Source organism: Lissotriton vulgaris, chromosome 7 (assembly GCF_964263255.1).
Source record: "Lissotriton vulgaris chromosome 7, aLisVul1.2, whole genome shotgun sequence".
NCBI classification, from domain to species: domain Eukaryota; kingdom Metazoa; phylum Chordata; class Amphibia; order Caudata; family Salamandridae; genus Lissotriton; species Lissotriton vulgaris.
In genome coordinates this window covers 363,997,698-364,019,554 of record NC_141695.1, presented here as the reverse complement: position 1 = coordinate 364,019,554, position 21,857 = coordinate 363,997,698, and the positions used below count along the sequence as shown (strand labels likewise).

The window sequence follows — 21,857 nt, the reverse complement described above, 5'->3', positions numbered from 1 at the left end:
CAGGGCTTGATCCATCACCGTTTTTTAGCTCACTGCACCATCCCAGCTCAGAACCTGGCTACATGCAAATTAGTCTGTTCCTGTCCCAGTGCATGATGGGAACAGGGCAAACCAAACTACCAAGCCAATTCTTATACTGGGAAGGAAACAAGCTTCCGGGGACCGGTTTCTGGCATTTCAGCCGTCGTCGGCCCGGCTTGCTTGAATCCTGATGGTGCAATGAGCAAGGGACTCACATCTGAGTATACCCTTCCACGCTTATGGTGGACAAAATGATTCAGAAAAGGGGGTGGTGATGAACAGAGTGTCTGAATTAAACAGACCACTCTTACCCAGTCCAAAGATCAGGGCTTGATCCATCACGGTTTTTTAGCTCACTGCACCATCCCAGCTCAGAACCTGGCTACATGCAAATTAGTCTGTTCCTGTCCCAGTGCATGATGGGAACAGGGCAAACCAAACTACCAAGCCAATTCTTATACTGGGAAGGAAACGAGCTTCCGGGGACCGGTTTCTGGCATTTCAGCCGTCGTCGGCCCGGCTTGCTTGAATCCTGATGGTGCAATGAGCAAGGGACTCACATCTGAGTATACCCTTCCACGCTTATGGTGGACAAAATGATTCAGAAAAGGGGGTGGTGATGAACAGAGTGTCTGAATTAAACAGACCACTCTTACCCAGTCCAAAGATCAGGGCTTGATCCATCACCGTTTTTTAGCTCACTGCACCATCCCAGCTCAGAACCTGGCTACATGCAAATTAGTCTGTTCCTGTCCCAGTGCATGATGGGAACAGGGCAAACCAAACTACCAAGCCAATTCTTTTACTGGGAAGGAAACAAGCTTCCGGGGACCGGTTTCTGGCATTTCAGCCGTCGTCGGCCCGGCTTGCTTGAATCCTGATGGTGCAATGAGCAAGGGACTCACATCTGAGTATACCCTTCCACGCTTATGGTGGACAAAATGATTCAGAAAAGGGGGTGGTGATGAACAGAGTGTCTGAATTAAACAGACCACTCTTACCCAGTCCAAAGATAGGGGCTTGATCCATCACCGTTTTTTAGCTCACTGCACCATCCCAGCTCAGAATCTGGCTACATGCAAATTAGTCTGTTCCTGTCCCAGTGCATGATGGGAACAGGACAAACCAAACTACCAAGCCAATTCTTATACTGGGAAGGAAACAAGCTTCCGGGGACCGGTTTCTGGCATTTCAGCCGTCGTCGGCCCGGCTTGCTTGAATCCTGATGGTGCAATGAGCAAGGGACTCACATCTGAGGGATCACTGAAATAATATCGAGGGACAAAATATCGACTTGCCAAAATATCGTGGACAAAATATCGACAGTCAAAATATCGAGTTTGTATCTACAAACAGGTAAGTACAAAAATATTGAGTACAAAATATCGTTAACAATAATATAGATGTAAAAAATATCGACTTTATTAAAAACAGTGTTAAATTAAATTAATATTAAATTTTAATTACTAAAATATACTTAAAAATACTTAAATTAAATTATAATAATTAAATAATAAATGAAAATAATAAAAATATTTTTTTACAATCTTATTTGTTGACCCTGAACCCTAAAATATACCCCTTTACCCAAAAACCCAAAACTGACCCTGAACCCTAAAAATACCCCTTTACCCAAAAACTAAGAACTGACCCTGAATCCTAAAAATGCCCCTTTACCCAAAAACTGAAAACTGACCCTGAACCCTAAAAATGCCCCTTTACCCAAAAACTGAAAACTGACCTTGAACCCTAAAAATGCCCCTTTACCCAAAAACTGAAAACTGACCCTGAACCCTAAAAATGCCCCTTTACCCAAAAACTAAAAACTGACCCTGAACCCTAAAAATGCCCCTTTACCCAAAAACTGAAAACTGACCCTGAACCCTAAAAATGCCCCTTTACCCAAAAACTAAAAACTGACCCTGAACCCTAAAAATGCCCCTTTACCCAAAAACTGAAAACTGACCCTGAACCCTAAAAATACTCCTTTACCCAAAATGTATCAATATTATTTAATTACCAAATAATTATTAATTAACAATAACAATAAAGTAAATATATTAGCACATTAGCTGTAATTATTTTAATAATTAATATTATTTTTTCCCAATTAATTACTTAACAATAACACAAATTTATATATATTAAAATGTACTCTAATTAATGTAATTAACTAATTACAATTAATTAATTACCAATTAATTACTAATACAGAATATGTACAAAATTATATTAATTAATTAACTAATTATTATTAATTAATTATCAATTAATTATTAATTATAAATATTTACAAACATATATTAATTAATTAATTATTATTCAATTACTTCCCACCCTATTCCCCTATAAACCCACAACCCGCTACAGAATTACATTACGCAATTATTAAAAAAACAAAATTCATTTAATAAAATATTTTATAACATTAATACACACTTTTCACACATATTATTACATAAAAATACACTATAAAATATTATATATTATTAAAAATTCGATATTTTTGCTATCAATATTTTATACAGTCGATATTACTTCACTTACCTGAAAAACGATATTTTTGTAGTCAATATTATGTCCAGTCGATATTTTATCCAGTCTATATTTAAAACTCGATATTATGTCCAGTCGATATTTTGGAGTCGATATTTTGTCTGTGCACCACATGTGAGTATACCCTTCCACGCTTATGGTGGACAAAATGATTCAGAAAAGGGGGTGGTGATGAACAGAGTGTCTGAATTAAACAGACCACTCTTACCCAGTCCAAAGATCAGGGCTTGATCCATCACCGTTTTTTAGCTCACTGCACCATCCCAGCTCAGAACCTGGCTACATGCAAATTAGTCTGTTCCTGTCCCAGTGCATGATGGGAACAGGGCAAACCAAACTACGTGGGAGGCGCCGGAGCCTGCCTGTCTTGTGGTCCTGAGACGCAGTGACACCCGCTGCGACCTGGCTAGGGGCCTTGTGAAGCCTGTGGGGGGAGGCATCATCCACCTGATCACATGATGCGCTAATAGCGACAGAACTGAGTGCTCAGTGACGTCTCCTCGAACTCACGGTTTCTTCAGCTCCCTAGAGCGTTTGGACGATAACATGTTTTGCTGTCGACCTTTTGGTATTGTATTATTGTTTTACTTGTTTTCAGAACTGTTTGTTCCTTTGTTCTTCCCTCACATTTTCCGCCAGAGTCACGGGTGTGTGTGGCGATATATTGGTGCTGTGCATAACGGTCTGTGCGGACATGGGCTGGTGTGGGTGATTAGCGGAGGGTGGACGGGGGTAACACTGATACCACGTACATAGAATGGCTGCGATTAAATTCTGCACATGGAACGTGCGGGGAATGCACACGCCATCCCGCCGCTACCATATCTTTTCTTACCTTAAGAGACACCATATACAAATAGCACTATTACAGGAGACTCATCTGACTGGACCGGAGACGCTCGCACTCCGCCGCAGATGGCGGGGACAGTTGTATGCCACCGGACACTCAGCTTACGCGCGGGGGGCATTGGTCTGGGTGCGCCCTGGGGTTCCCTTTGCGCTTTCCCACTGTACAGTAGACACAGAGGGCAGGTACGTGGTTCTACAAGGTATTCTAGATGGGCAACCCATTGTTCTGGCCTCCCTTTATGCCCCTAACACTGACCAGGCCCACTTCTTCACACGATTGTCAGCAGTGCTCGCACCATGGCATGGTATACCATTCTTGCTGGGGGGCGACTACAACTGTGTCCTAGACATTGCACTGGACCGATCGTTCCCCCCCTTGGCCAGCGCTCCGGTGAGCGGGGCCATGAGGGCACTCACGGACTGAGCCGGGCAGTGGGATATTCATGATGCTTGGAGAAAGCGCAATCCCCACACAAAGTTGTATTCATACTATTCCGGGGCCCACACACTACATGTCAGATTAGACAGATACATGCTGTCGAGCGACCTCCTCCCCCAAGTCACGGACTCCTGCTATTTGGGCCGCACTCACTTGGCGGCTCCAGCCAGACACACTACTGGATGCCCCGTTTAGGGGAGAACTTGAGACACGCCTCCTGCAATATTTTGAGGAAAACAATCACACTGCCTCCTCCCCACAACTAGAATGGGACGCGTTTAAGGTTGTCATCAGAGGTCACTGTTTGGGCACACAAGTGGGAATGCGGAAACAGATCGAAAGAGAGCTCACGCGTGTTGAATCTGAACTGTTGGATGCGGAGCGAGAGGCGGTTGAGGGTGATGATGGGACCTTGCTGGCAACTAGGGAGCGGCACGCATTACCACTTGATAGATTGAAGCACTTGAACTGCGCTGCACACTCAGCATGCACACATAACTTTGGGGACAAGCCAGGCAAGCTACTATCATGGCTAATCAGGCGGGATACCCAAACCACCCCGGTGATGGCTATACATGCAGCCCCAGAAACCATTGTGTATACGCAAAGGGCCAACCATGATGCCTTCACATCACACTTTGAGGACCTTTATTGCTCCCGTATGCAGGCCACTGCCGACCAGATCTCGGCATATCTATTTGCCCTGCCCCTGCCGGAGATCACTGACGCGCAGCGCGATGACCTGGGTGGGCCGCTCAAATCGGAGGAACTTCGAACAGATATATTCTCCCTATCCAACGGGAAAACGCCGGGTCCGGACGGATTACCCGCTTTATAAGGCCTTCTCTCTTATATTAATTCCGGAACTGCTGCGTGTATTTGGGGCCCTTCCACCCAGACTAAACAAGGCAAACCTCATATCTCTCATGAAGCCGGGCAGAGACGGGACCAAGATGGGCTCGTACAGGCCGCTAGCCCTCCTCAACACGGATTATAAGCTCCTGGCGTCTACATTGGCCCAGCAGTTGGCACCGCTGGTGCCTACTCTTGTCCATTTGACTCTGTGGAGTGGCCCTACCTTATGTCGGTGTTGCATAAATACGACTTGGGTGACGGCTTTCTTCAGCTGGTGGAGCGCCAGTACCGGGGGCCCACGGTGCACGTTCGAACAGGCAAATTGCTCTCCGAACTTATTCGGGTACGCAGGGGTACTAGGCAGGGGTGCCCCCTCTCCCCCCTTATCTTTGCTCTTCTGATGGAGCCTCTGGCGGTCCTACTTCGAGCCTCGGGCGAGAACTGGGGCATTCCGCTAGCTGACGGGACACATGCGGTATCGCTATATGCAGACGATCTATTACTCTATATCAGAGATGTGACCAGTTTCCCACCGGAGCTTTCCGACATATTCTGCATATTCGGAGACATGTCGGGGCTTAATGTTAACTGGGCAAAGTCAGGCGTGTACCCCTTTAACGCCGATACGCCGGAACGTGATATTACAGTTCTGGGAGAGCGGCTCGCGTGGCACTCTACCACCTTTCGATATCTGGGGATCTTTATATACCGGGACCCCGCTGACGTGCTGGACGGTAACTTGATGCGGGCGGTTTCTTCGCTCACAGCGCAGGTAGCATTTTGGAACTCCCTCCCGCTCAACGTCCCGAGTCGAAAATGGTGGTTTTGCCCAGATTATTGTATTTCTATGCCAATCTGTCGGTCTATGTCCCTACCCGCGTGTTTCGTGAACTGGAGACTCTGATCAGGAGGCTGATCTGGAACGCGAGGCGACCCAGGGTTGCGCTACAGCCGCTTTATGCTTCGGTGGAGACTGGCGGATTGGCCGTCCCCAACCAGGAGTTATACTACCTAGCTGCACAATTGCAGTGGGTAGCCTATTGGTTGAGTGGGAAGAACCTGTGTGACACTGCCACGGATATGGTGGTCATGAATGCTGCCCAGATACATGCGCTGTTTCATCCACTGACAAAATCCCGCTGCCCTGCACAGATACATCTGGCTGTGGCGCGGAAATGTTACATACGAAGCCTGAAACTCACACACCGCACCAAACCGTACGCCCCTAATCTGCCATTACAGGGGACACCCTGGGAAGGCGGTGCGCTCACGGAAGCGGCGCTGAGCAGTTGGGCACGGGTCGAAATAGACACACTGGGCGACCTATACAAGGAAGGTGCTTTAATTCCGTTTGAGACGCTGGCTGCTGACACGGGACTGCCTGCGGGACAATTCCTTACACATGCAGCACTCACGCGCGCGTTGGCATGTGCTTGGGGTGATCTTGCGGAAGAATTGCCGACCCATCTGCTGATACAGTATTTACATGTGATGGGGAACGGTTCCCACTTGGTGCATTGGCTTGCGCAAACCTTACACACACACACACACAGCTTTCCCCACAGCGTTTGCGAGATAAATGGACCGTGGATAGAGGGCGGGACAGGACCGACAAAGAATGGGCTCAGATACTTGCTAGTACTCTCAATATCCCACGCAATTCCCGCTTTAAACGTATTCATTATTATATAATACACCGGGCGTATTTATCCCCGGATAAGATAAATCGCTATTTTGGGCTAGTCACAACTGCATGTCCCAGGTGCGCGCTGGTGGATGCAGATTTCATGCACATGCTCTGGGCCTGCCCTTCCCTGCACGACTACTGGGTAGCGATGTCGTCTACACTGGCGGCGGGGTTGGGAGGAGGATTGCCTCACACATGGGAGGCTTGTTTGTTGGGCCTTTACAGGCGGACAAAGATGACGAAGGTTTCGGCCAGATTTTGGGATCTTGGTCTAATCAGTGCAAAGAGACTCATCACCAAGCGCTGGAAGAACGTTGAGCCCCCGCAAGCTATACACTGGCGCATCTCCTTTGACAACTGGGCGAGAGCGGAGAGCATAGCCCTACACAGGGAGGAGACTGCGGGCACCCGTACGTACCCCATAGCCCAGGCCTGGGATGACGCCCTGGCCGCTTTCCACCGGGCGTGTCTACAGGGAGGTATCACTTAAGCACACATCCCTTTACCTACCACTTCAGTAACGACACTAGGACAGGAGACTGCCCCTCGTGATATGTTTGCACTTGTGCTCTCACGGGTGGGCAAGCCTCACTGACGGGCGCTCACACGGACGCACCTGCGTAGCCCTGAGCAATGCAGCTCCAGTGGAGATCCCCCCCGCCGTGACAATGGACTGTCACACTAACCGGCTTACACTGTTGATGGAGACTCACACACACCCGTGCTTACCCGTGTTATCTCCCGTTTGTTTTGATCTTGCATAAAATTCAGTTCCTGTTTTTTATGAGTTTCGGTTCCATGGTTCCCCCCCGTTTTTTTGAATGAAAGGTATTGAATATTGACTCAGCCATGGATCCCTCTGGGCCTCGCTTGGTGGCCACTCATGCGGATTGTGGTATGCTGATACATTGAAGCGCCCAGAGGCGAGAGTGCTTTACTTGGGTAACGAACGGGAGGCACGCTCTTGGGAACGGGGACATTGCAGTGCGATTGAAGTGACCTGACACACTGAAACACGCACACTGTCCGGACCTTATTTGTTATGACACACCTTCTGGTTAAGATGGCGCCTCTTGGTCAGAGTGCACCCGAGCTAGTCTGCAGGACCATGAGGGTTCTAAACTGCTCCTGTATGGCCTGTTTAATGAAAGAGGTGCCTTAACCCGCTTGTTTGCCTTACAGGTTCCGTGTGGCAATGGTGATTATTACAGCAAACTGTTGATGCTTACGGATATCCTTACACAGCCATGTTTGTTATATATGCCATATTCCTTCCTCTTGTTGGGTATAAGGGACGGATATTGACAAAAAATAATACCTGTTCTGTTTAACATGATTGCTGTTTTCTTTGTAGTTCTCATGTAACCTTATGCACGAAATGCAATAATAATAATAAAAAAATATTCAAACAAAAATGAGTCCATCATTTAAGGAAGGGGACTGGTATGTGCTGATCTGCCCAAATCACGCAGGAGGGAAGATTACAGGTTTTTGTGCCTTTCAAAATATCTTGATTAGGGGGATAATGTTGTTGTATCAGATAATGGCCACAGGCCCGAGTCACAGAATTAACCTAAGACAACATCCCAAACGTACTACTTTTGTTATTCACAGAAGGCATTTAGTAGTAGTAAAGTTAGGATTTTGTCTTAAGTCTGTCATAAGTCTGTCTTAAGTCTGTCCTAAGTCTGTCCTAAGTTTGTCTTAAGTTTGTCTTAAGTTTGTCTTAAGTTTGTCTTAAGTCTGTCTTAAGTCTGTCTTAAGTCTGTCCTACTACTTGGTATTCACAGAAGGCATTTAGTAGTAGTGAAGTTAGGGTTTTGTCTTAAGTATAACTTAAGACAGACTTAAGATTGACTTAAGACAGTCTTAAGACAAACTTAAGACAAACTTAGGGCAGACTTAAGACAGACTTAAGACAGACTTAAGACAGACTTAAGACAGACTTAAGACAAACTTAGGACAGACTTAAGCCAGACTCAAAACAGACTTAAGACAAAATCCTAACTTTACTACCACTAAATGCCTTCTGTGACTACCAAAAGTAGTACGTTTAGGATTTTGTCTTAAGTTAGTTCTGTGAATCGGGCCCCACATCTGGGGGATGGATAAAATATTATCATATAATCCGGTTCATACATTTTCACAAAATAGAGGTAGTATGGGTACAAAAGGGCAAGAAGTGAAAGATCAGGAGGGCATTAAGAGATCTGGAAGAGTGAGTTCTCCTCCTATTTGGCATAACAATTATGTTATGAAATAATATACTAGAGTTTTGCACTTATTGTACTGCTTTCTCGTAATGAAGTGATGTACTTGACTTTGTGTCCTCTCCTAAATACTCCATAGTGTAAGTTCATTCTCCTTCTTGCTTGAGAATGTGTATTTTTGAAAGACTATTGTATTGTAGGCTATCCTTGATAGTTCCATTTTTTATCATTGTTATGTAGTTTTTCCCTGTGTTGTTCATACCCCTTCACCTTAGTATCTTGCTGTTGTTTTATTTCCTCTCCTTAGGGTTTCCTGGCAGTGAGGTTTTGTAATTTTTTTTTCCTCCCGTGTAACGGAGGTGTGTTGTAATTTCTGACCTTCTTTGGATCAGTCGCTCTCCCCCTTCCTTTCTCACCACTTGGAATGTTCCCACTCAATTGTCAGACGAACATTTCACAGCTGACTCCAGCTGACTGGAACCTTGTGATGATGTAAGAAGCATAATAAAGATCCCCTGCTTCTTCACTTTGTAACACTTCTATATTGGAATGTCGTTATTTACCTGGAGGAGGTTATCAGGCAGGTCTCTTGGAAGAGTTATGACTCATTTCTGAGGGACTAGAAATAAATGATTCTTATAATATACCTGAGGAGTCCTACTGGCACTTATTGGAGAGGCAATCTTTATAGACAATGCCTAAGCCTCGTTTTGTGAACATACAAAAGTCATGGGGCTTACTATCATAATGGTGTTTGATGTTTTTGCACCTTTTAGTTTTCTCTGTCTTTAAACATAAACTATTACACAGCTCACCTTTACCAATCTGTATGGGGTCACTGAGTGGTGATTCCACAGATACTCCGGAGTCCTGGATCTGATAGGAGCACCTGTACTCAGTGCCATCTCCAGCATTCACGCCACTGATGGGAAAAATAACGCTCTGGCTCCCAGGCGAGGGAGTGCGATCAATTAAAGCTGCTTGTTCTCCATCTGTGTGCAGGAAAAATATTTTTACTGTCTTGTCTTGTGCTGCTGAGCAGTTAATGTTGTAAGATCCTTTCACATGATGCACAGTCTCATAGAAGATGGACGGTTTCGGCATGGACGGTTTGGGCACTTCTGAAAAAAACAATGAGAAATATTTAGTTGAATGGTATTGTGAGACATCAGAGTTTACATTTTTCAACTTTTTTCACAAGCGCTGATCGCCCAGGTTACTAATATTTAATTTTGTTTCCAACTCTTGACTCTTTCTTTCATCACTCTACATGTCCTTTCTCCTTGTCTCACACATGCAGATTCTTTTTATCCCCTGGTCACTGTTCTCCTGTGTTTGTGTTTGTCATTCTTTCTCCCCTTTCTACTTTTCTCTCTCTTGCTTTGGCCAAAGTCTGATGATGGCAAATAAATCTTGGTGCCCACCACCTGCAAATATCAGAACAAATTAAGCACAAGTCTTATTACAATTGAGGATCTCTTCTTTACCACTGAGCAGGCTACTTGTAGCCACTGGAGGTAGCCCTCATATGTAGTCTATGCTCTATTTTCAAACCTTAGTGTTAATTGTTGAACAAAAACTAATGACACCCAATAATGAGACAGAATATTATCTGTGCCGGGACTATCAATTAACATATGAAAATATTATTTAGCAATATTCCTTATAAGCAACGCCAATACTGCTTTATCTGTCAAAAGAAGGAAGAGCATCCTTCTAAAAATTGACCTCAAATTGGTAGAACTCGTCAACAATGAAGGAGGACAGGAAGCCAATGCACTATTTTTTAGCGATGATTTTATCAAAGAAATAACCAAGTATGCAGGTACCTTTAGCTCCCTACAAAAATCTCAAAGGGAGATTAAGAAGGTATTTGACAGGCGTGTTTTTGGCGCAGCCGGGCGATCATGAGGCCGATTAACTGGCAGAGGCCAAGGTGTCAAGGGCCTCCTTTCAGAGGGGATTTAGACCGATTCTCTACCAATCCCAAAACTCATATACAAGCAGCTACCCTCAGAGACAAGGGTTTAGAGGAAGAGGACAACGAGGCGACCGTCGTTGCAGAGCCTCAGATAGGTCAAGACCTTTCCGTTATCCCTATAAAGATAGGTGGGAGGTTAGCTCAGTTTGCAGAAAACTGGCTATCAATAACATAAGACCCTTGGGTGCTGGAGACCGTTTTGGGCTACCAGATAGACTTTGTAGGGGTTCCCGTGCAAAACCATATCCCGGAGATAAAAAAGTTCAATGAAGAGTTATCAGAACTAGTCAACAAAGAGGTTCAAGGCCTATTAAAGAAAGGTGCGATAAAATAATCTTAATCGAACAAGAACTAACCTTTCCATGGTATCAACCTAATATTCAGGTAATGTATCCAACATATAAATCAACATTGTCCCAATACAAGAATTATTTAGAAAAACATATTCTTATTTATTCATTGTTTCTTCACAAAATTCTTCATAGGAAAAAACATCATCATTATATACATTTAATTCTGTACAACACTATCTATACAAGCCCCACAAAAACATTAGAACCAACCAAATTCAGTCATTCATTCAAAAATTTCTACCAACCAATCAACCATTCCAGTTAAACCTATCAGACACCACTCAACTCCTATAAAATTAGAAAAAAGAACGAAGAACAGTACATAAAACTATACACAAATTCATATATATAGCAACAAAACAAAGGAAAAAAAGCGAAGACGCCAATTGTGTTTCCCTTCCTCCCTCTCCCGGTAAATAATTTATACAGGGACCCTCTACTGTTGTTGATAAAAGAATCTTAAGCCATTTTCCTGGTCCCTTGAACTACCTGGCACTCCAGCGCCTGAATAGCAAACACCTAAGAGATGGCTTAAGTTATTCTGAGGAAATAACACTCTCCCAAGAAGCAAGGGAAGAAATAGATTGGTGGTTTAAAAATATGGAGGCATGGAATGGGAGAGCTATCTTTGGGTCTCTCCCGGACCTGGTGATAGCATCAGATGCGAGTTTGTCAGGATGGGGTGGGAACTGTGGCTCAGTTTCTACTGGTGGTCTTTGGAAGGAAGAAGAAAGGAGTCTACATATAAACTGTTTGGAACTCCTAGCAGGCTCCTTTGCTATAAAAAGTTTTGTAAGGGACACTGCCAGATGTTCAATTCTCTTACTAATGGACAATGTCTCCGTGGTAAGATATGTCAACAAGCTAGGAGGGCCTAAATGGAAGGATCTGGCAGATTTGGCAAAAGTATTTTGGGATTATTGTCTCAAACAGAATATTGCAGTTCAGGCGGAACACATCCCTGGGTTGAACAATTTAGAGGCAGATTGGTTTTCTTGGAATCACTGTGACTTGTCTAATTGGCGTCCGAACAGGGAAGTTCCTAGCTCTGATGGACATCCTGGGTCCTTGCCAAGTAAATCTCTTTGCAGACAGACTCAATACCCAACTAGAGACTTTCTTCAGTTGGCATCTGGATCCGGAATCCGCAGGCAAAGATGCTTTCTGGCAAGATAGGGGGGAAAGACTTTCCCCCTTTTTGATGATTACTCGAGTAGCAGCAATGGTCCTCATATGGAAGGTTTCTCTGGTTCTTGTGACCCCCCTTTGGAAGTATCAGGTGTGGTACCCTATGTTAGAAATGCTAGTGGACTTTCCGGTTTTATTACCTGTATTCCCGGAAATTCTTCTAGGTCCTTCAGGAGAACTGCACGATATAGTTTTATCAGGAGAACTGAGAATGATGGCCTGGAGAGTTACAGGACTTTATGGGAAGTGCTGCCTACATACTTGGTCATTTCTTTGATAAAATCATCGCCGAAAAGTAGTCCATTGGCTTCCTGTCCTCCTTCATCGTTGGCGAGTTCTACCAATTTGGAGTCAATTTTTAGAAGGATGCTCTTCCTTCTTTCGACAGATAAAGCAGTATTGGCGTTGCCTGAGTTCTTCTACATTAAGAGTGGATTTTCCAACAAAGGCCTCTTCCGTCATATCAAATATTTTGGATAAAGGTCTAAGAGTCGGTCTTGGCACATGTGTAAACCCTTGTCTAACCCTTTTCTGGGGTCCTGACCACCTTTCCAATAAAGGCAATTATTTCTGGGTGACCGTGCGGGTAGCATAGGTCTAGGGCATTCTGACCTGAGGCATAGTCTAAAGTCCTTGGGGATCTGCTTTCTTAACCAAATTTGTAAGTAGTTCGCTACACTCTTTTATTGGGGGTCGAAACATTGACTTACAGATTAGGTATTCTGTTCGAGTATCTGACATATATATGCCAAAAATTAAGGTCATATGGTTGAATATACATGCTAAGCACATACAAATGCCCAACTAAGTTATTCTCTGTGTGCTAAAAATGTTGTATGTTCTACTATTTGGATTGTGTTCTATGTAATGTACTTTGTATATGGCACATACATATGTATGTAATTTTATATCTTGTTGAGCAGTCCTGTGTCTTTAAATATTAGTTTATGTATTGTTTTATACAATATATGATTTCCAGTATATTGGGCACAATTCGAACTCATAGTGTCAGTCTTATCCTTTTGTCTGTATGGTAATCAATATGGACTGTATGCCATTAATTGGTTTTCCTAGGTGTCAGGATAAATGCAAAAGGTTCTGAAGCAATTTTACTTTTCTTGACAGAAGCAACTATTAGTTTATACTGTCATATCACCCCTGGTCTGTGAGATAATGGGTTACACCATTAATATTAAATGGCACACGTAAAACAAGGCTGGTTAATTCATACACTACAAGTACCTTTCATTGGCCAACGAGATCCCTCCGTGCTAGTATCGGAGAAAATGCTTTGTAAAATAGCCTCGACATGACACTTAATCAAAAGCACATTCACACATTTCAGGCATTGTTTCTGCTCCGATGATGCATTCATCAGAGTTGCGAGCGTGCTGTGTCCGTTTGACTCTATATGCCTTTCACAGTTTCTGAGCCGCGTGCCGCTGAGGGGAAGATTTTCAGCCACAGGTTACTCACGTTGACAGCTAATATGGAAACCTGTCTGGTGTCAAACACGGTGAATCAGCGTTTACTCCAATAAGAATTTAGCTTTTGTTCACAGGCTGACAGGCACAGCTCATTAAAGAAGCCTGTCTAGGTTTGCCTTAAAGCCTGTCAAGCGGAAACGCCTTGGTTAAGCCTGTCTAGTGAGGAACGTTATGCAATGTTCATTTCATCTCAGCTGTTCTATTCCATTATAGCCACAAGTGTGCTGGTCCACCTGCAGGCTTCTAGTCACAGTTTAGTTGTGAGGACCTACTGTGTTAATGACAGACACCAGCAATAAACGCTTCTGTCTCGGCTATCTGGAATGGGAGTAAAGGGGCCAGCCCTTGCGTGGCTGGAGTCCTTTCTGGTCAACAGGAACTTCCAGATGCATTGCCCCCCCTTCAAGTCCTCTCTCAGAAAGGCGAGCCATGGGGTACCTCAGGGCTCGAGTCTGAGCCCCACCTTGTTTAATATCTATATGGAACCCCTGGCTCGCATAGTTGAGACTTATGGGGTGGGCATTGTCAGCTACGCTGATGACACCCAATTGATGTTCAGGCTTACGCCCGACCACAGTGAAAATGCCACCAATTTCTCCAACTGTCTCTCTTCCGTGGCAGCTTGGATGAACAACAATTGCCTTCGCCTTAATGGCGACCAAACCGAGCTGCTGGTGGTAGGAAAATCTTCTTCCGCATGGTCTCACATGAGGTGGCCTGCGGAATTGGGCAGTCCGCCTTGTCCTGTGGCTTCAGTGCGTAACCTGGGCATAACATTGGACTCTAACCTTTCATACAAACCTCATGTTAACAAAGTCACAGCAAGATGCTTCAGCGTACTGAAGGTCCTTCGGAAGGTACTAGACCTCCTTCCCATGGACTCCAGAAAGACCATTGTCCATGCCCTAGTAACCCCCCATCTGGACTATGGGAACGCCTTGCTACTGGGCTTGAGCAAGAAGGGTATCCACCAACTCCAGTGCGCTCAGAATGCCGCTGCGCGCCTTGTGCTCAAGCTTCCTCGAAGGGCCTCAGGGAGATCGGCCTAGTCCAAACTCCACTGGCTCCCCATCAAGGAGCGAATCAAATTTAAGTCTTTATGCTTTGCCCACCGTATAGCCCATGGCACCGGTCCAGGTTATCTACATTGCCTACTCACAATACATCGGCCCACCAGGAACCTAAGATCTTCTGGTACGATGTTGTTCAAAATCCCTAAGATCACTAGAGCCAAGATGGGTGGTTCCTCGTTCAGATACCTGGCTGCCAAGGGCTGGAACGAACTCCCACTCGAGATGCGTATGGAACCCTCTGAAATTAGATTTCGAGGAAAACTGAAAACGTTCCTCTTCCCTCGCACCTAATCTCTTCCTCTTCCCGTGCCCATGTCTGACCTACCTGTGTTTATTCCTCTGAGCTCCTTTGCAGTCTTCAGCGCGGGGACACTCTGTTTTTGAGTAACCAGGCGCTTTACAAATGGTTTCTATTCTATTCTATTCTATTAGGAGTTAGCCTATCTCAAATGGTGAGGGGGGCAGAGAAATGATATTCAGTAGTCGAAAGGAAGGCCTTAGCATGCTATTGGGCGGTTCAAAATTTTCCTGTGGAGCATTCCATTTACTTTCAATTCAGACCACAAACCATTAGTGCACGCTTTCACCACCAAAGGCTCGACCAAGACCACACCAAGAATATTGAGCTGGATATTAGGATTAGAAGGGTTCAACTTCAGAGTACAGTATTTTCCTGGAACGTAAAACATTCTAGCAGATTTTCTTTCACATGCTCCTCTGGACTGAACCACAGACATTGCAGAGGCAAAAGAGAATGATGTTCTACTGGAGTTAGTCAGCGTGAACAGGAATGAATGGGAAGATTACATGAATAAATGATATTGCTAACAATATGCGTACAATAGGTTTGGCCAGATAGTAGAAATTAGATTACCACCAAACTGTCCAAATAGTAGTAAGGAAGATGTAATGTATGTGGTCTTGTAAAGCGCACTGCTGCCCTGAGGCGTCGTGGCTCTGTAAACCGCTGGGGAACCCGTCCTGGCTATCCCTGTGAGATGGTCCCTACTGGGTATCTCCAAGGTGAAACCAGGCATCCCCGGCGAACGTGGGGGGCCGTTGTAGAGATGAGACAAGCTAATGCCCAGAGTTGCAGAGTGTGATCCCTGGTTAGAGTATGCAAAAACAACAGGTGATGGACCGAATGAGGATCAATGTCACACATTCAACCCAGTCAAAAGATCTGGGTCCTAATCCATCGTTTTTTTGCACTCCACACCACCCTGGGTTAGACAATGGTGATATGCAAATCAGCTCTGACCCTGTGCCCCATGGGAACAGTCCAGTCCGAACTATAAAAGCCATGTCCTTCCCAGAACGGAATCAAGCATCCGAGGACCGGACCGGTTTCGAGGTAACACCTCTCATCAGCCCGGCTAGCTTGACTCCAGTGGTGTGGAGTGCCTGGGACCCACGTCTGGGCATCCCCAGTACACTTATAGCGAGTTTGCAAAAACAACAGGTGATGGACCGAATGAGGATCAATGTCACACATTCAACCCAGTCAAAAGATCTGGGTCCTAATCCATCGTTTTTTTGCACTCCACACCACTTGGAGTCAAGCTAGCCGGGCTGATGAGAGGTGTTACCTTGAAACCGGTCCGGTCCTCGGATGCTTGATTCCGTTCTGGGAAGGACATGGCTTTTGTAGTTCGGACTGGACTGTTCCCATGGGGCAACAGGGTCAGAGCTGATTTGCATATCGCCATTGTCTAACCCAGGGTGGTGTGGAGTGCAAAAAAACGATGGATTTGGGCCCAGATCCTTTGACTGGGGGAATGTGTGACATTGATCCACATTCGGTCCATCACTTGTTGTTTTTGCCCTGGTTAGAGTAGGCACCAAGGCGAGAATTATCGAGTCCGCTGACCCTGGTCCACGACCCAGCCACGTCAGGATTTGAAGCCTGGTCCCGGGCTGTTCTCTGCTTCCGGGTCTGCCACCTTTAACCAGTGAGCCACACCACTCCACAAGATAAATCCCCAGAAGGGGTTATAGACAAGATCATCAATTTAGCTGACAAAGGTCACTTGGGATGGAGCCTCACAAAAAATAAGACGTCCTCTTAATATTGGTGGCCAGCTATGGATGCTGTGGTGTACAATGTGGTGAAAGAATGTCTTGAATGCATAAAAAGAGACAAACACACCAAGTCAGGAACCTTCCTCTTTCCCCTGCTGAGCCGTAGACATTATTAGCCTTAGACCAATGGCCCATTAACATTTAAAACTCTAAGACAGAGGACTATCCTGGTATTGCTTGACTATTATTCACATTGGATCACTACAAAATGTCTACAGCAAATAAACAGAGAAACCCTAATCAACTTTCTTAAAGAAGTATTTGTGGAGGAGGGTACCCCAAAAACCTTATTAACCAACCACGATGTACAGGAAGAGGTGTGGTGCTGCGGCCAGGGCGACTGACTCCGGAATGTGGGGATCACGGTTCGATCCCCGGTGCAGGCGGCAGATTAGCCTAGCACTATGTGACTCTTGGGAATAGCTTGCTTAATCTTCCCGACGGCCCCCAGCACCTAAAGACTCTTACGGGTGATTGTTCGCGCTTTACAAATGTGTATTATTATTATTATTACAGTTCACCTCTGACCTTATGAAAGACTTTCTAGAGGAGCTACAAATCAGTCATCACTAGACAGCCCTATATTGTTCCAGGTTAACGGGTTAGTGGAAAGGAGGAATAGAATGGTGAAAGAGTGTTTACAAAGGACAGAAGCTACTGGTGTGTCAACCAAAACTGGACTTCAAGACAGTGTGTGGACTTATTGTACAGCGCCTTATTGTGTCACTGGGGTTTCTCCTTTCCTGTAATTGAAGGGTGGATCCCTAGAACTAATATGACAGCTTCATGGTTAAGGAAAAGAAGAATGGTAACATTAATATTGAGAAAGTCGATGTTAATATGAATAATGATAAATTCATGTACAAAAACTAAGGGCCAGATGCATCAAGCATCCATTTTGCGATTCCTTATTAGCGAAAAATAAGGAATCGCTAATAAGGAATAGCAAAATGGAATGCATCAAGCAATCACTATAAAAATAGCGATTCCTTAGAATTACTTAATTGCGACTCGCAAATTGCGAGTCACAATTAATGAATACCTCCCCATTAATTCCTATGGGCCTAGAGGCCCATAGGAATGAATGAGAAGACAATTTCAATTTGCGAATCGCAATTAGCGATTCGCAAATTGAGATTGCGAGTTCAAGGGTGCAGGGGTGTCCAAAGGACACCCTGTTACACCCCTGAATTTGAACTGTGCACATATGTTGCGCACACACATGCCCTTAGGGCATGTGTGTGCGCAACATGAAACTTTGAAAAATGCACAAAAATGCATTTTTCAAAGTGTTTGCAAATTACCATGAAGTTGTACTTCGTGGTAATTTGCGTGCCATATTAGCGAATTCGCTATTTTTGATACTTTCATGCATTGCATTTAAGGAATCTCAATTTGAGATTCCTTAAATGCAAACAATTGCAATTTTGCGAATTCTCTATTTGCGATTTTTGCATTTGGGATGATGCATCCCAAGTGCAAAAATTGCACTCGCAAAGGGCCAGATTCTGAGAATCTGGCCCTTTTGCGAGCGCATTTCGCTTGATGCATCTGGCCCTAATTTGCCTCTTTATTAATAAATTTGCCATTATGTACTCCACGTCAAGCCCAACTGTAGTTAGGCAGGCTCTAAGACCCAGAGTTCACTGATTGACAGATCACAGGTGGGGTGGCACGTAGCCGGCAAACAAATGTGCAAACAGGAAACCCCTGGTCAATCCCACAGATAGGCACAGCAACACCACAATGGTCTAGGGAGATTGGCCCCAATAAAGCAAATATGGCGCAGGAGTAGCACGCTCCCAAAACACCATAAAGTCAGATGCTACATAAAGTTAGGAACACATAGACAATCAGGACACAGCACACACACTACATGTAGTGATCACTCGCTCCCCATGCCGGACATCTGGACACATTATCCACTGGCTGCATTATGTCCACCCAATGTTGAGGCCCACCGGGATTCCTCAATGAGGACATTACTTTATTGCTCCAAAGACAGTAGTTCATAATCCTTACCAAAAAGGATTGCTAGAACTGTTAATGACATTCTATGCATTGTATCAAAACCCATTTCAGATCAATTGTAAATTGAGATACTCCTCAGACTCTATACCTGTAACTGTTCTCCCAGCTGCATTGTTTAATTCAACATACTGTTTGTGTTTTGCCAAATTCCTCTTATCTCTTGTTTTCTCAAGTTATTTCATGTTCAAGCAACAGTTGCAGTGGACAGAGAGAAAATATAGAGACAAATGCCCATCCACCATGAGAAATACAAAAACGGATATCATGAAATAACACATGTATGAGTCCATCATTTAAGGAAGGAGACTGGTATGTGCTGATCTGCCCAAACCCCACAGGAGGGAAGATTCCAGGATTTCTGTGCCTTTCAAAATATCTTGATTAGGGGGTTAATGTTGTTGTATCAGATAATGGCCACAGGCCCGATTCACAGAACTAACTTAAGACAAAATCCAAAACTTACTACTTTTGTTATTCACAGAAGGCATTTAGTAGTAGTAAAGTTAGGATTTTGTCTTAAGTCTGTCTTAAGTCTGTCTTAAGTCTGTCCTAAGTTTGTCTTAAGTTTGTCTTAAGTCTGTCTCAAGTCTGTCCTACTACTTTTGGTATTCACAGAAGGCATTTAGTAGGAGTAAAGTTAGGGTTTTGTCTTAAGTTTAACTTAAGATATACTTAAGATCAGCTTAAGACAGTCTTAAGACAGTCTTAAGACAAACCTAAGACAAAGTTAAGACAAACTTAGGACAGACTTAAGACAGACTTAAGACAGACTTAAGACAAACTTAGGACAGACTTAAGACAGACTTAAGACAAAATCCTAACTTTACTACTACTAAATGCCTTCTGTGAATACCAAAAGTAGTACGTTTAGGATTTTGTCTTAAGTTAGTTCTGTGAATCAGGCCCCACATCTGGGGGATGGATAAAATAATATCACATAATACGGTTCATACATTTTCACAAAATAGAGGTAGTATGGGTACAATATGGCAAGAATTGAAAGATCAGGAGGGCATTAAGAGATCTGGAAGAATGAGTTCTCCTCCTATTTGGCATAACGATTATGTTATGAAATAGTGTACTGGAGTTTTGCACTTATTGTACTGCTTTCTCGTGATGAAGTGATGTATTGGACTTTGTGTCCTCTCCTAAATACTCCATAGTGTAAGTTCATTCACCTTCTTGCTTGAGAATGTGTATTTTTGAAAGACTATTGTATTGTAGGCTATCCTTGACAGTCTCATCTCCTATCATTGCTATGTAGCTTTTCCCTGTGTTGTTCATACCCCTTCACCTTAGTATTTTGCTGTTGTTTTATTTCCTCTCCTTAGGTTTTCCTGACAGTGAGGTTTTGTTATTTTTCTTTCCTCCCATGTAAGGGAGGTGTGTTGTCATTTCTGACCTTCTTTGGATCAGTCCCACTCCCCCTTCCTTTCTCACCACTTGGAATGTTCCCACTCAATTGTCAGATGAACATTTCACAGCTGACTCCAGCTGACTAGAACCTTGTGATGGTGTAAGAAGCATAATAAAGATCCCCTGTATGAACCTCTGCTTATTCACTTTGTAACACTTCTATATTGGAATGTCGTTATTTACCTGGAGGCGGTTATCAGGCAGGTCTCTTGGAAGAGTTATGACTCATTTCTGAGGGACTAGAAATAAATGATTCTTAAAATATACCTGAGGAGTCCTACTGGCACTTATTGGAGAGGGAATCTTTATAGACAATGCCTAAGCCTCTTTTTGTGAACATACAAAAGTCATGGGGCTTACTATCATAATGGTGTTTGATTTTTTGCACCTGTTAGTTTTCTCTGTCTTTAAACATAAAATATTACACAGCTCACCTTTACCAATCTGTATGGGGTCACTGAGTGGTGATTCCACAGATACTCCGGAGTCCTGGATCTGATAGGAGCACCTGTACTCAGTGCCATCTCCAGCATTCACGCCACTGATGGGAAAAATAACGCTCTGGCTCCCAGGCGAGGGAATCCGATCAATTGAAGCTGCTTGTTCTCCATCTGTGTGCAGGAAAAATATTTTTACTGTCTTGTCTTGGGGTGCTGAGCAGTTAATGTTGTAAGATCCTTTTACATGATGCACAGTCTCATAAAAGATGGACGGTTTGGGCATGGACGGTTTGGGCACTTCTGAAAAAAAGAATGAGAAATATTTAGTTGAATGGTATTGTGAGACATCAGAGTTTACATTTTTCAACTTTTTTCACAAGCGCCTATTGATCGCCCAGGTTGCTGAATATTTAATTTTGTTTCCAACTCTTGCCTCTTTCTTTCATCACTCTACACGTCCTTTCTCCTGGTCTCACACATGCAGAATCTTTTCATCCCCTGGTCACTGTTTTCCTGTGTTTGCTTTTGTCATTCTTTCTCCAATTTCTACTTTTCTCTCTCTTGCTTTGGCCAAAGTCTGATGATGGCAAATAAATCTTAGTGCCCACCACCTGCAAATATCAGAACAAATTAAGCACACGTCTTAGTACAATTGAGGATCTCTTCTTTACCACTGAGCAGGCTACTTGTAGCCACTGGAGGTAGCCCTCATATGCAGGCTATGCTCTATTTTGGTAGGGTGTTAAAATATCGATAACAAAAATATAGCTGACATAAATATCGTTGCAAAAATATCGTTTACAAAAATATCGACACCCTATACTTAAACAGGTAAGTACATAAATATCGACTCCAAAATATTGTTGTAATTAATATAGATGTAAAAAATATCGACTTTTTAAAATAATTAAAATTACATTAAATAATAAATAAATACAAGTACTATTAACAAAATACATTACATTACTTTTATTTTTTAACTATTTCAAAAAAATTTACTACACTTTTTAATTATAAACTTAATAAATGTGGACATATAAATTGATTTTACACATTACTTTATATAACAACAATAATACATATATATAATTAAAATACCCCTTTACCCAAAAACCCAAAACTGACCCTGAACCCTAAAAATACCCCTTTACCCAAAAACTGAAAACTGACCCTGAACCCAAAAAATACC

General features: G+C 43.7%; 1 protein-coding gene across 6 annotated transcripts in view; it reads right to left on the bottom strand.

The window, feature by feature from the left end:
* Positions 1 to 21,857, bottom strand: part of LOC147701649 (immunoglobulin superfamily member 1-like) — a 932,114-nt gene that overhangs the window by 241,493 nt on the left and 668,764 nt on the right. For 4 of the 6 annotated variants that reach the window (XM_086930279.1, XM_086930277.1, XM_086930280.1 and 1 more), the window contains 2 exons: positions 20,663 to 20,968; positions 9,433 to 9,738 (listed from right to left, as the gene is read on the bottom strand). The exons of 1 other annotated variant lie outside the window; for it this stretch is intronic. In XM_086930279.1, coding sequence (XP_086786405.1) covers positions 9,433 to 9,738; positions 20,663 to 20,968 — 612 coding nt within the window. The remainder of the gene's footprint in view (positions 1 to 9,432; positions 9,739 to 20,662; positions 20,969 to 21,857) is intronic. One more of the 6 variants, XM_086930278.1, reaches the window with a different exon arrangement.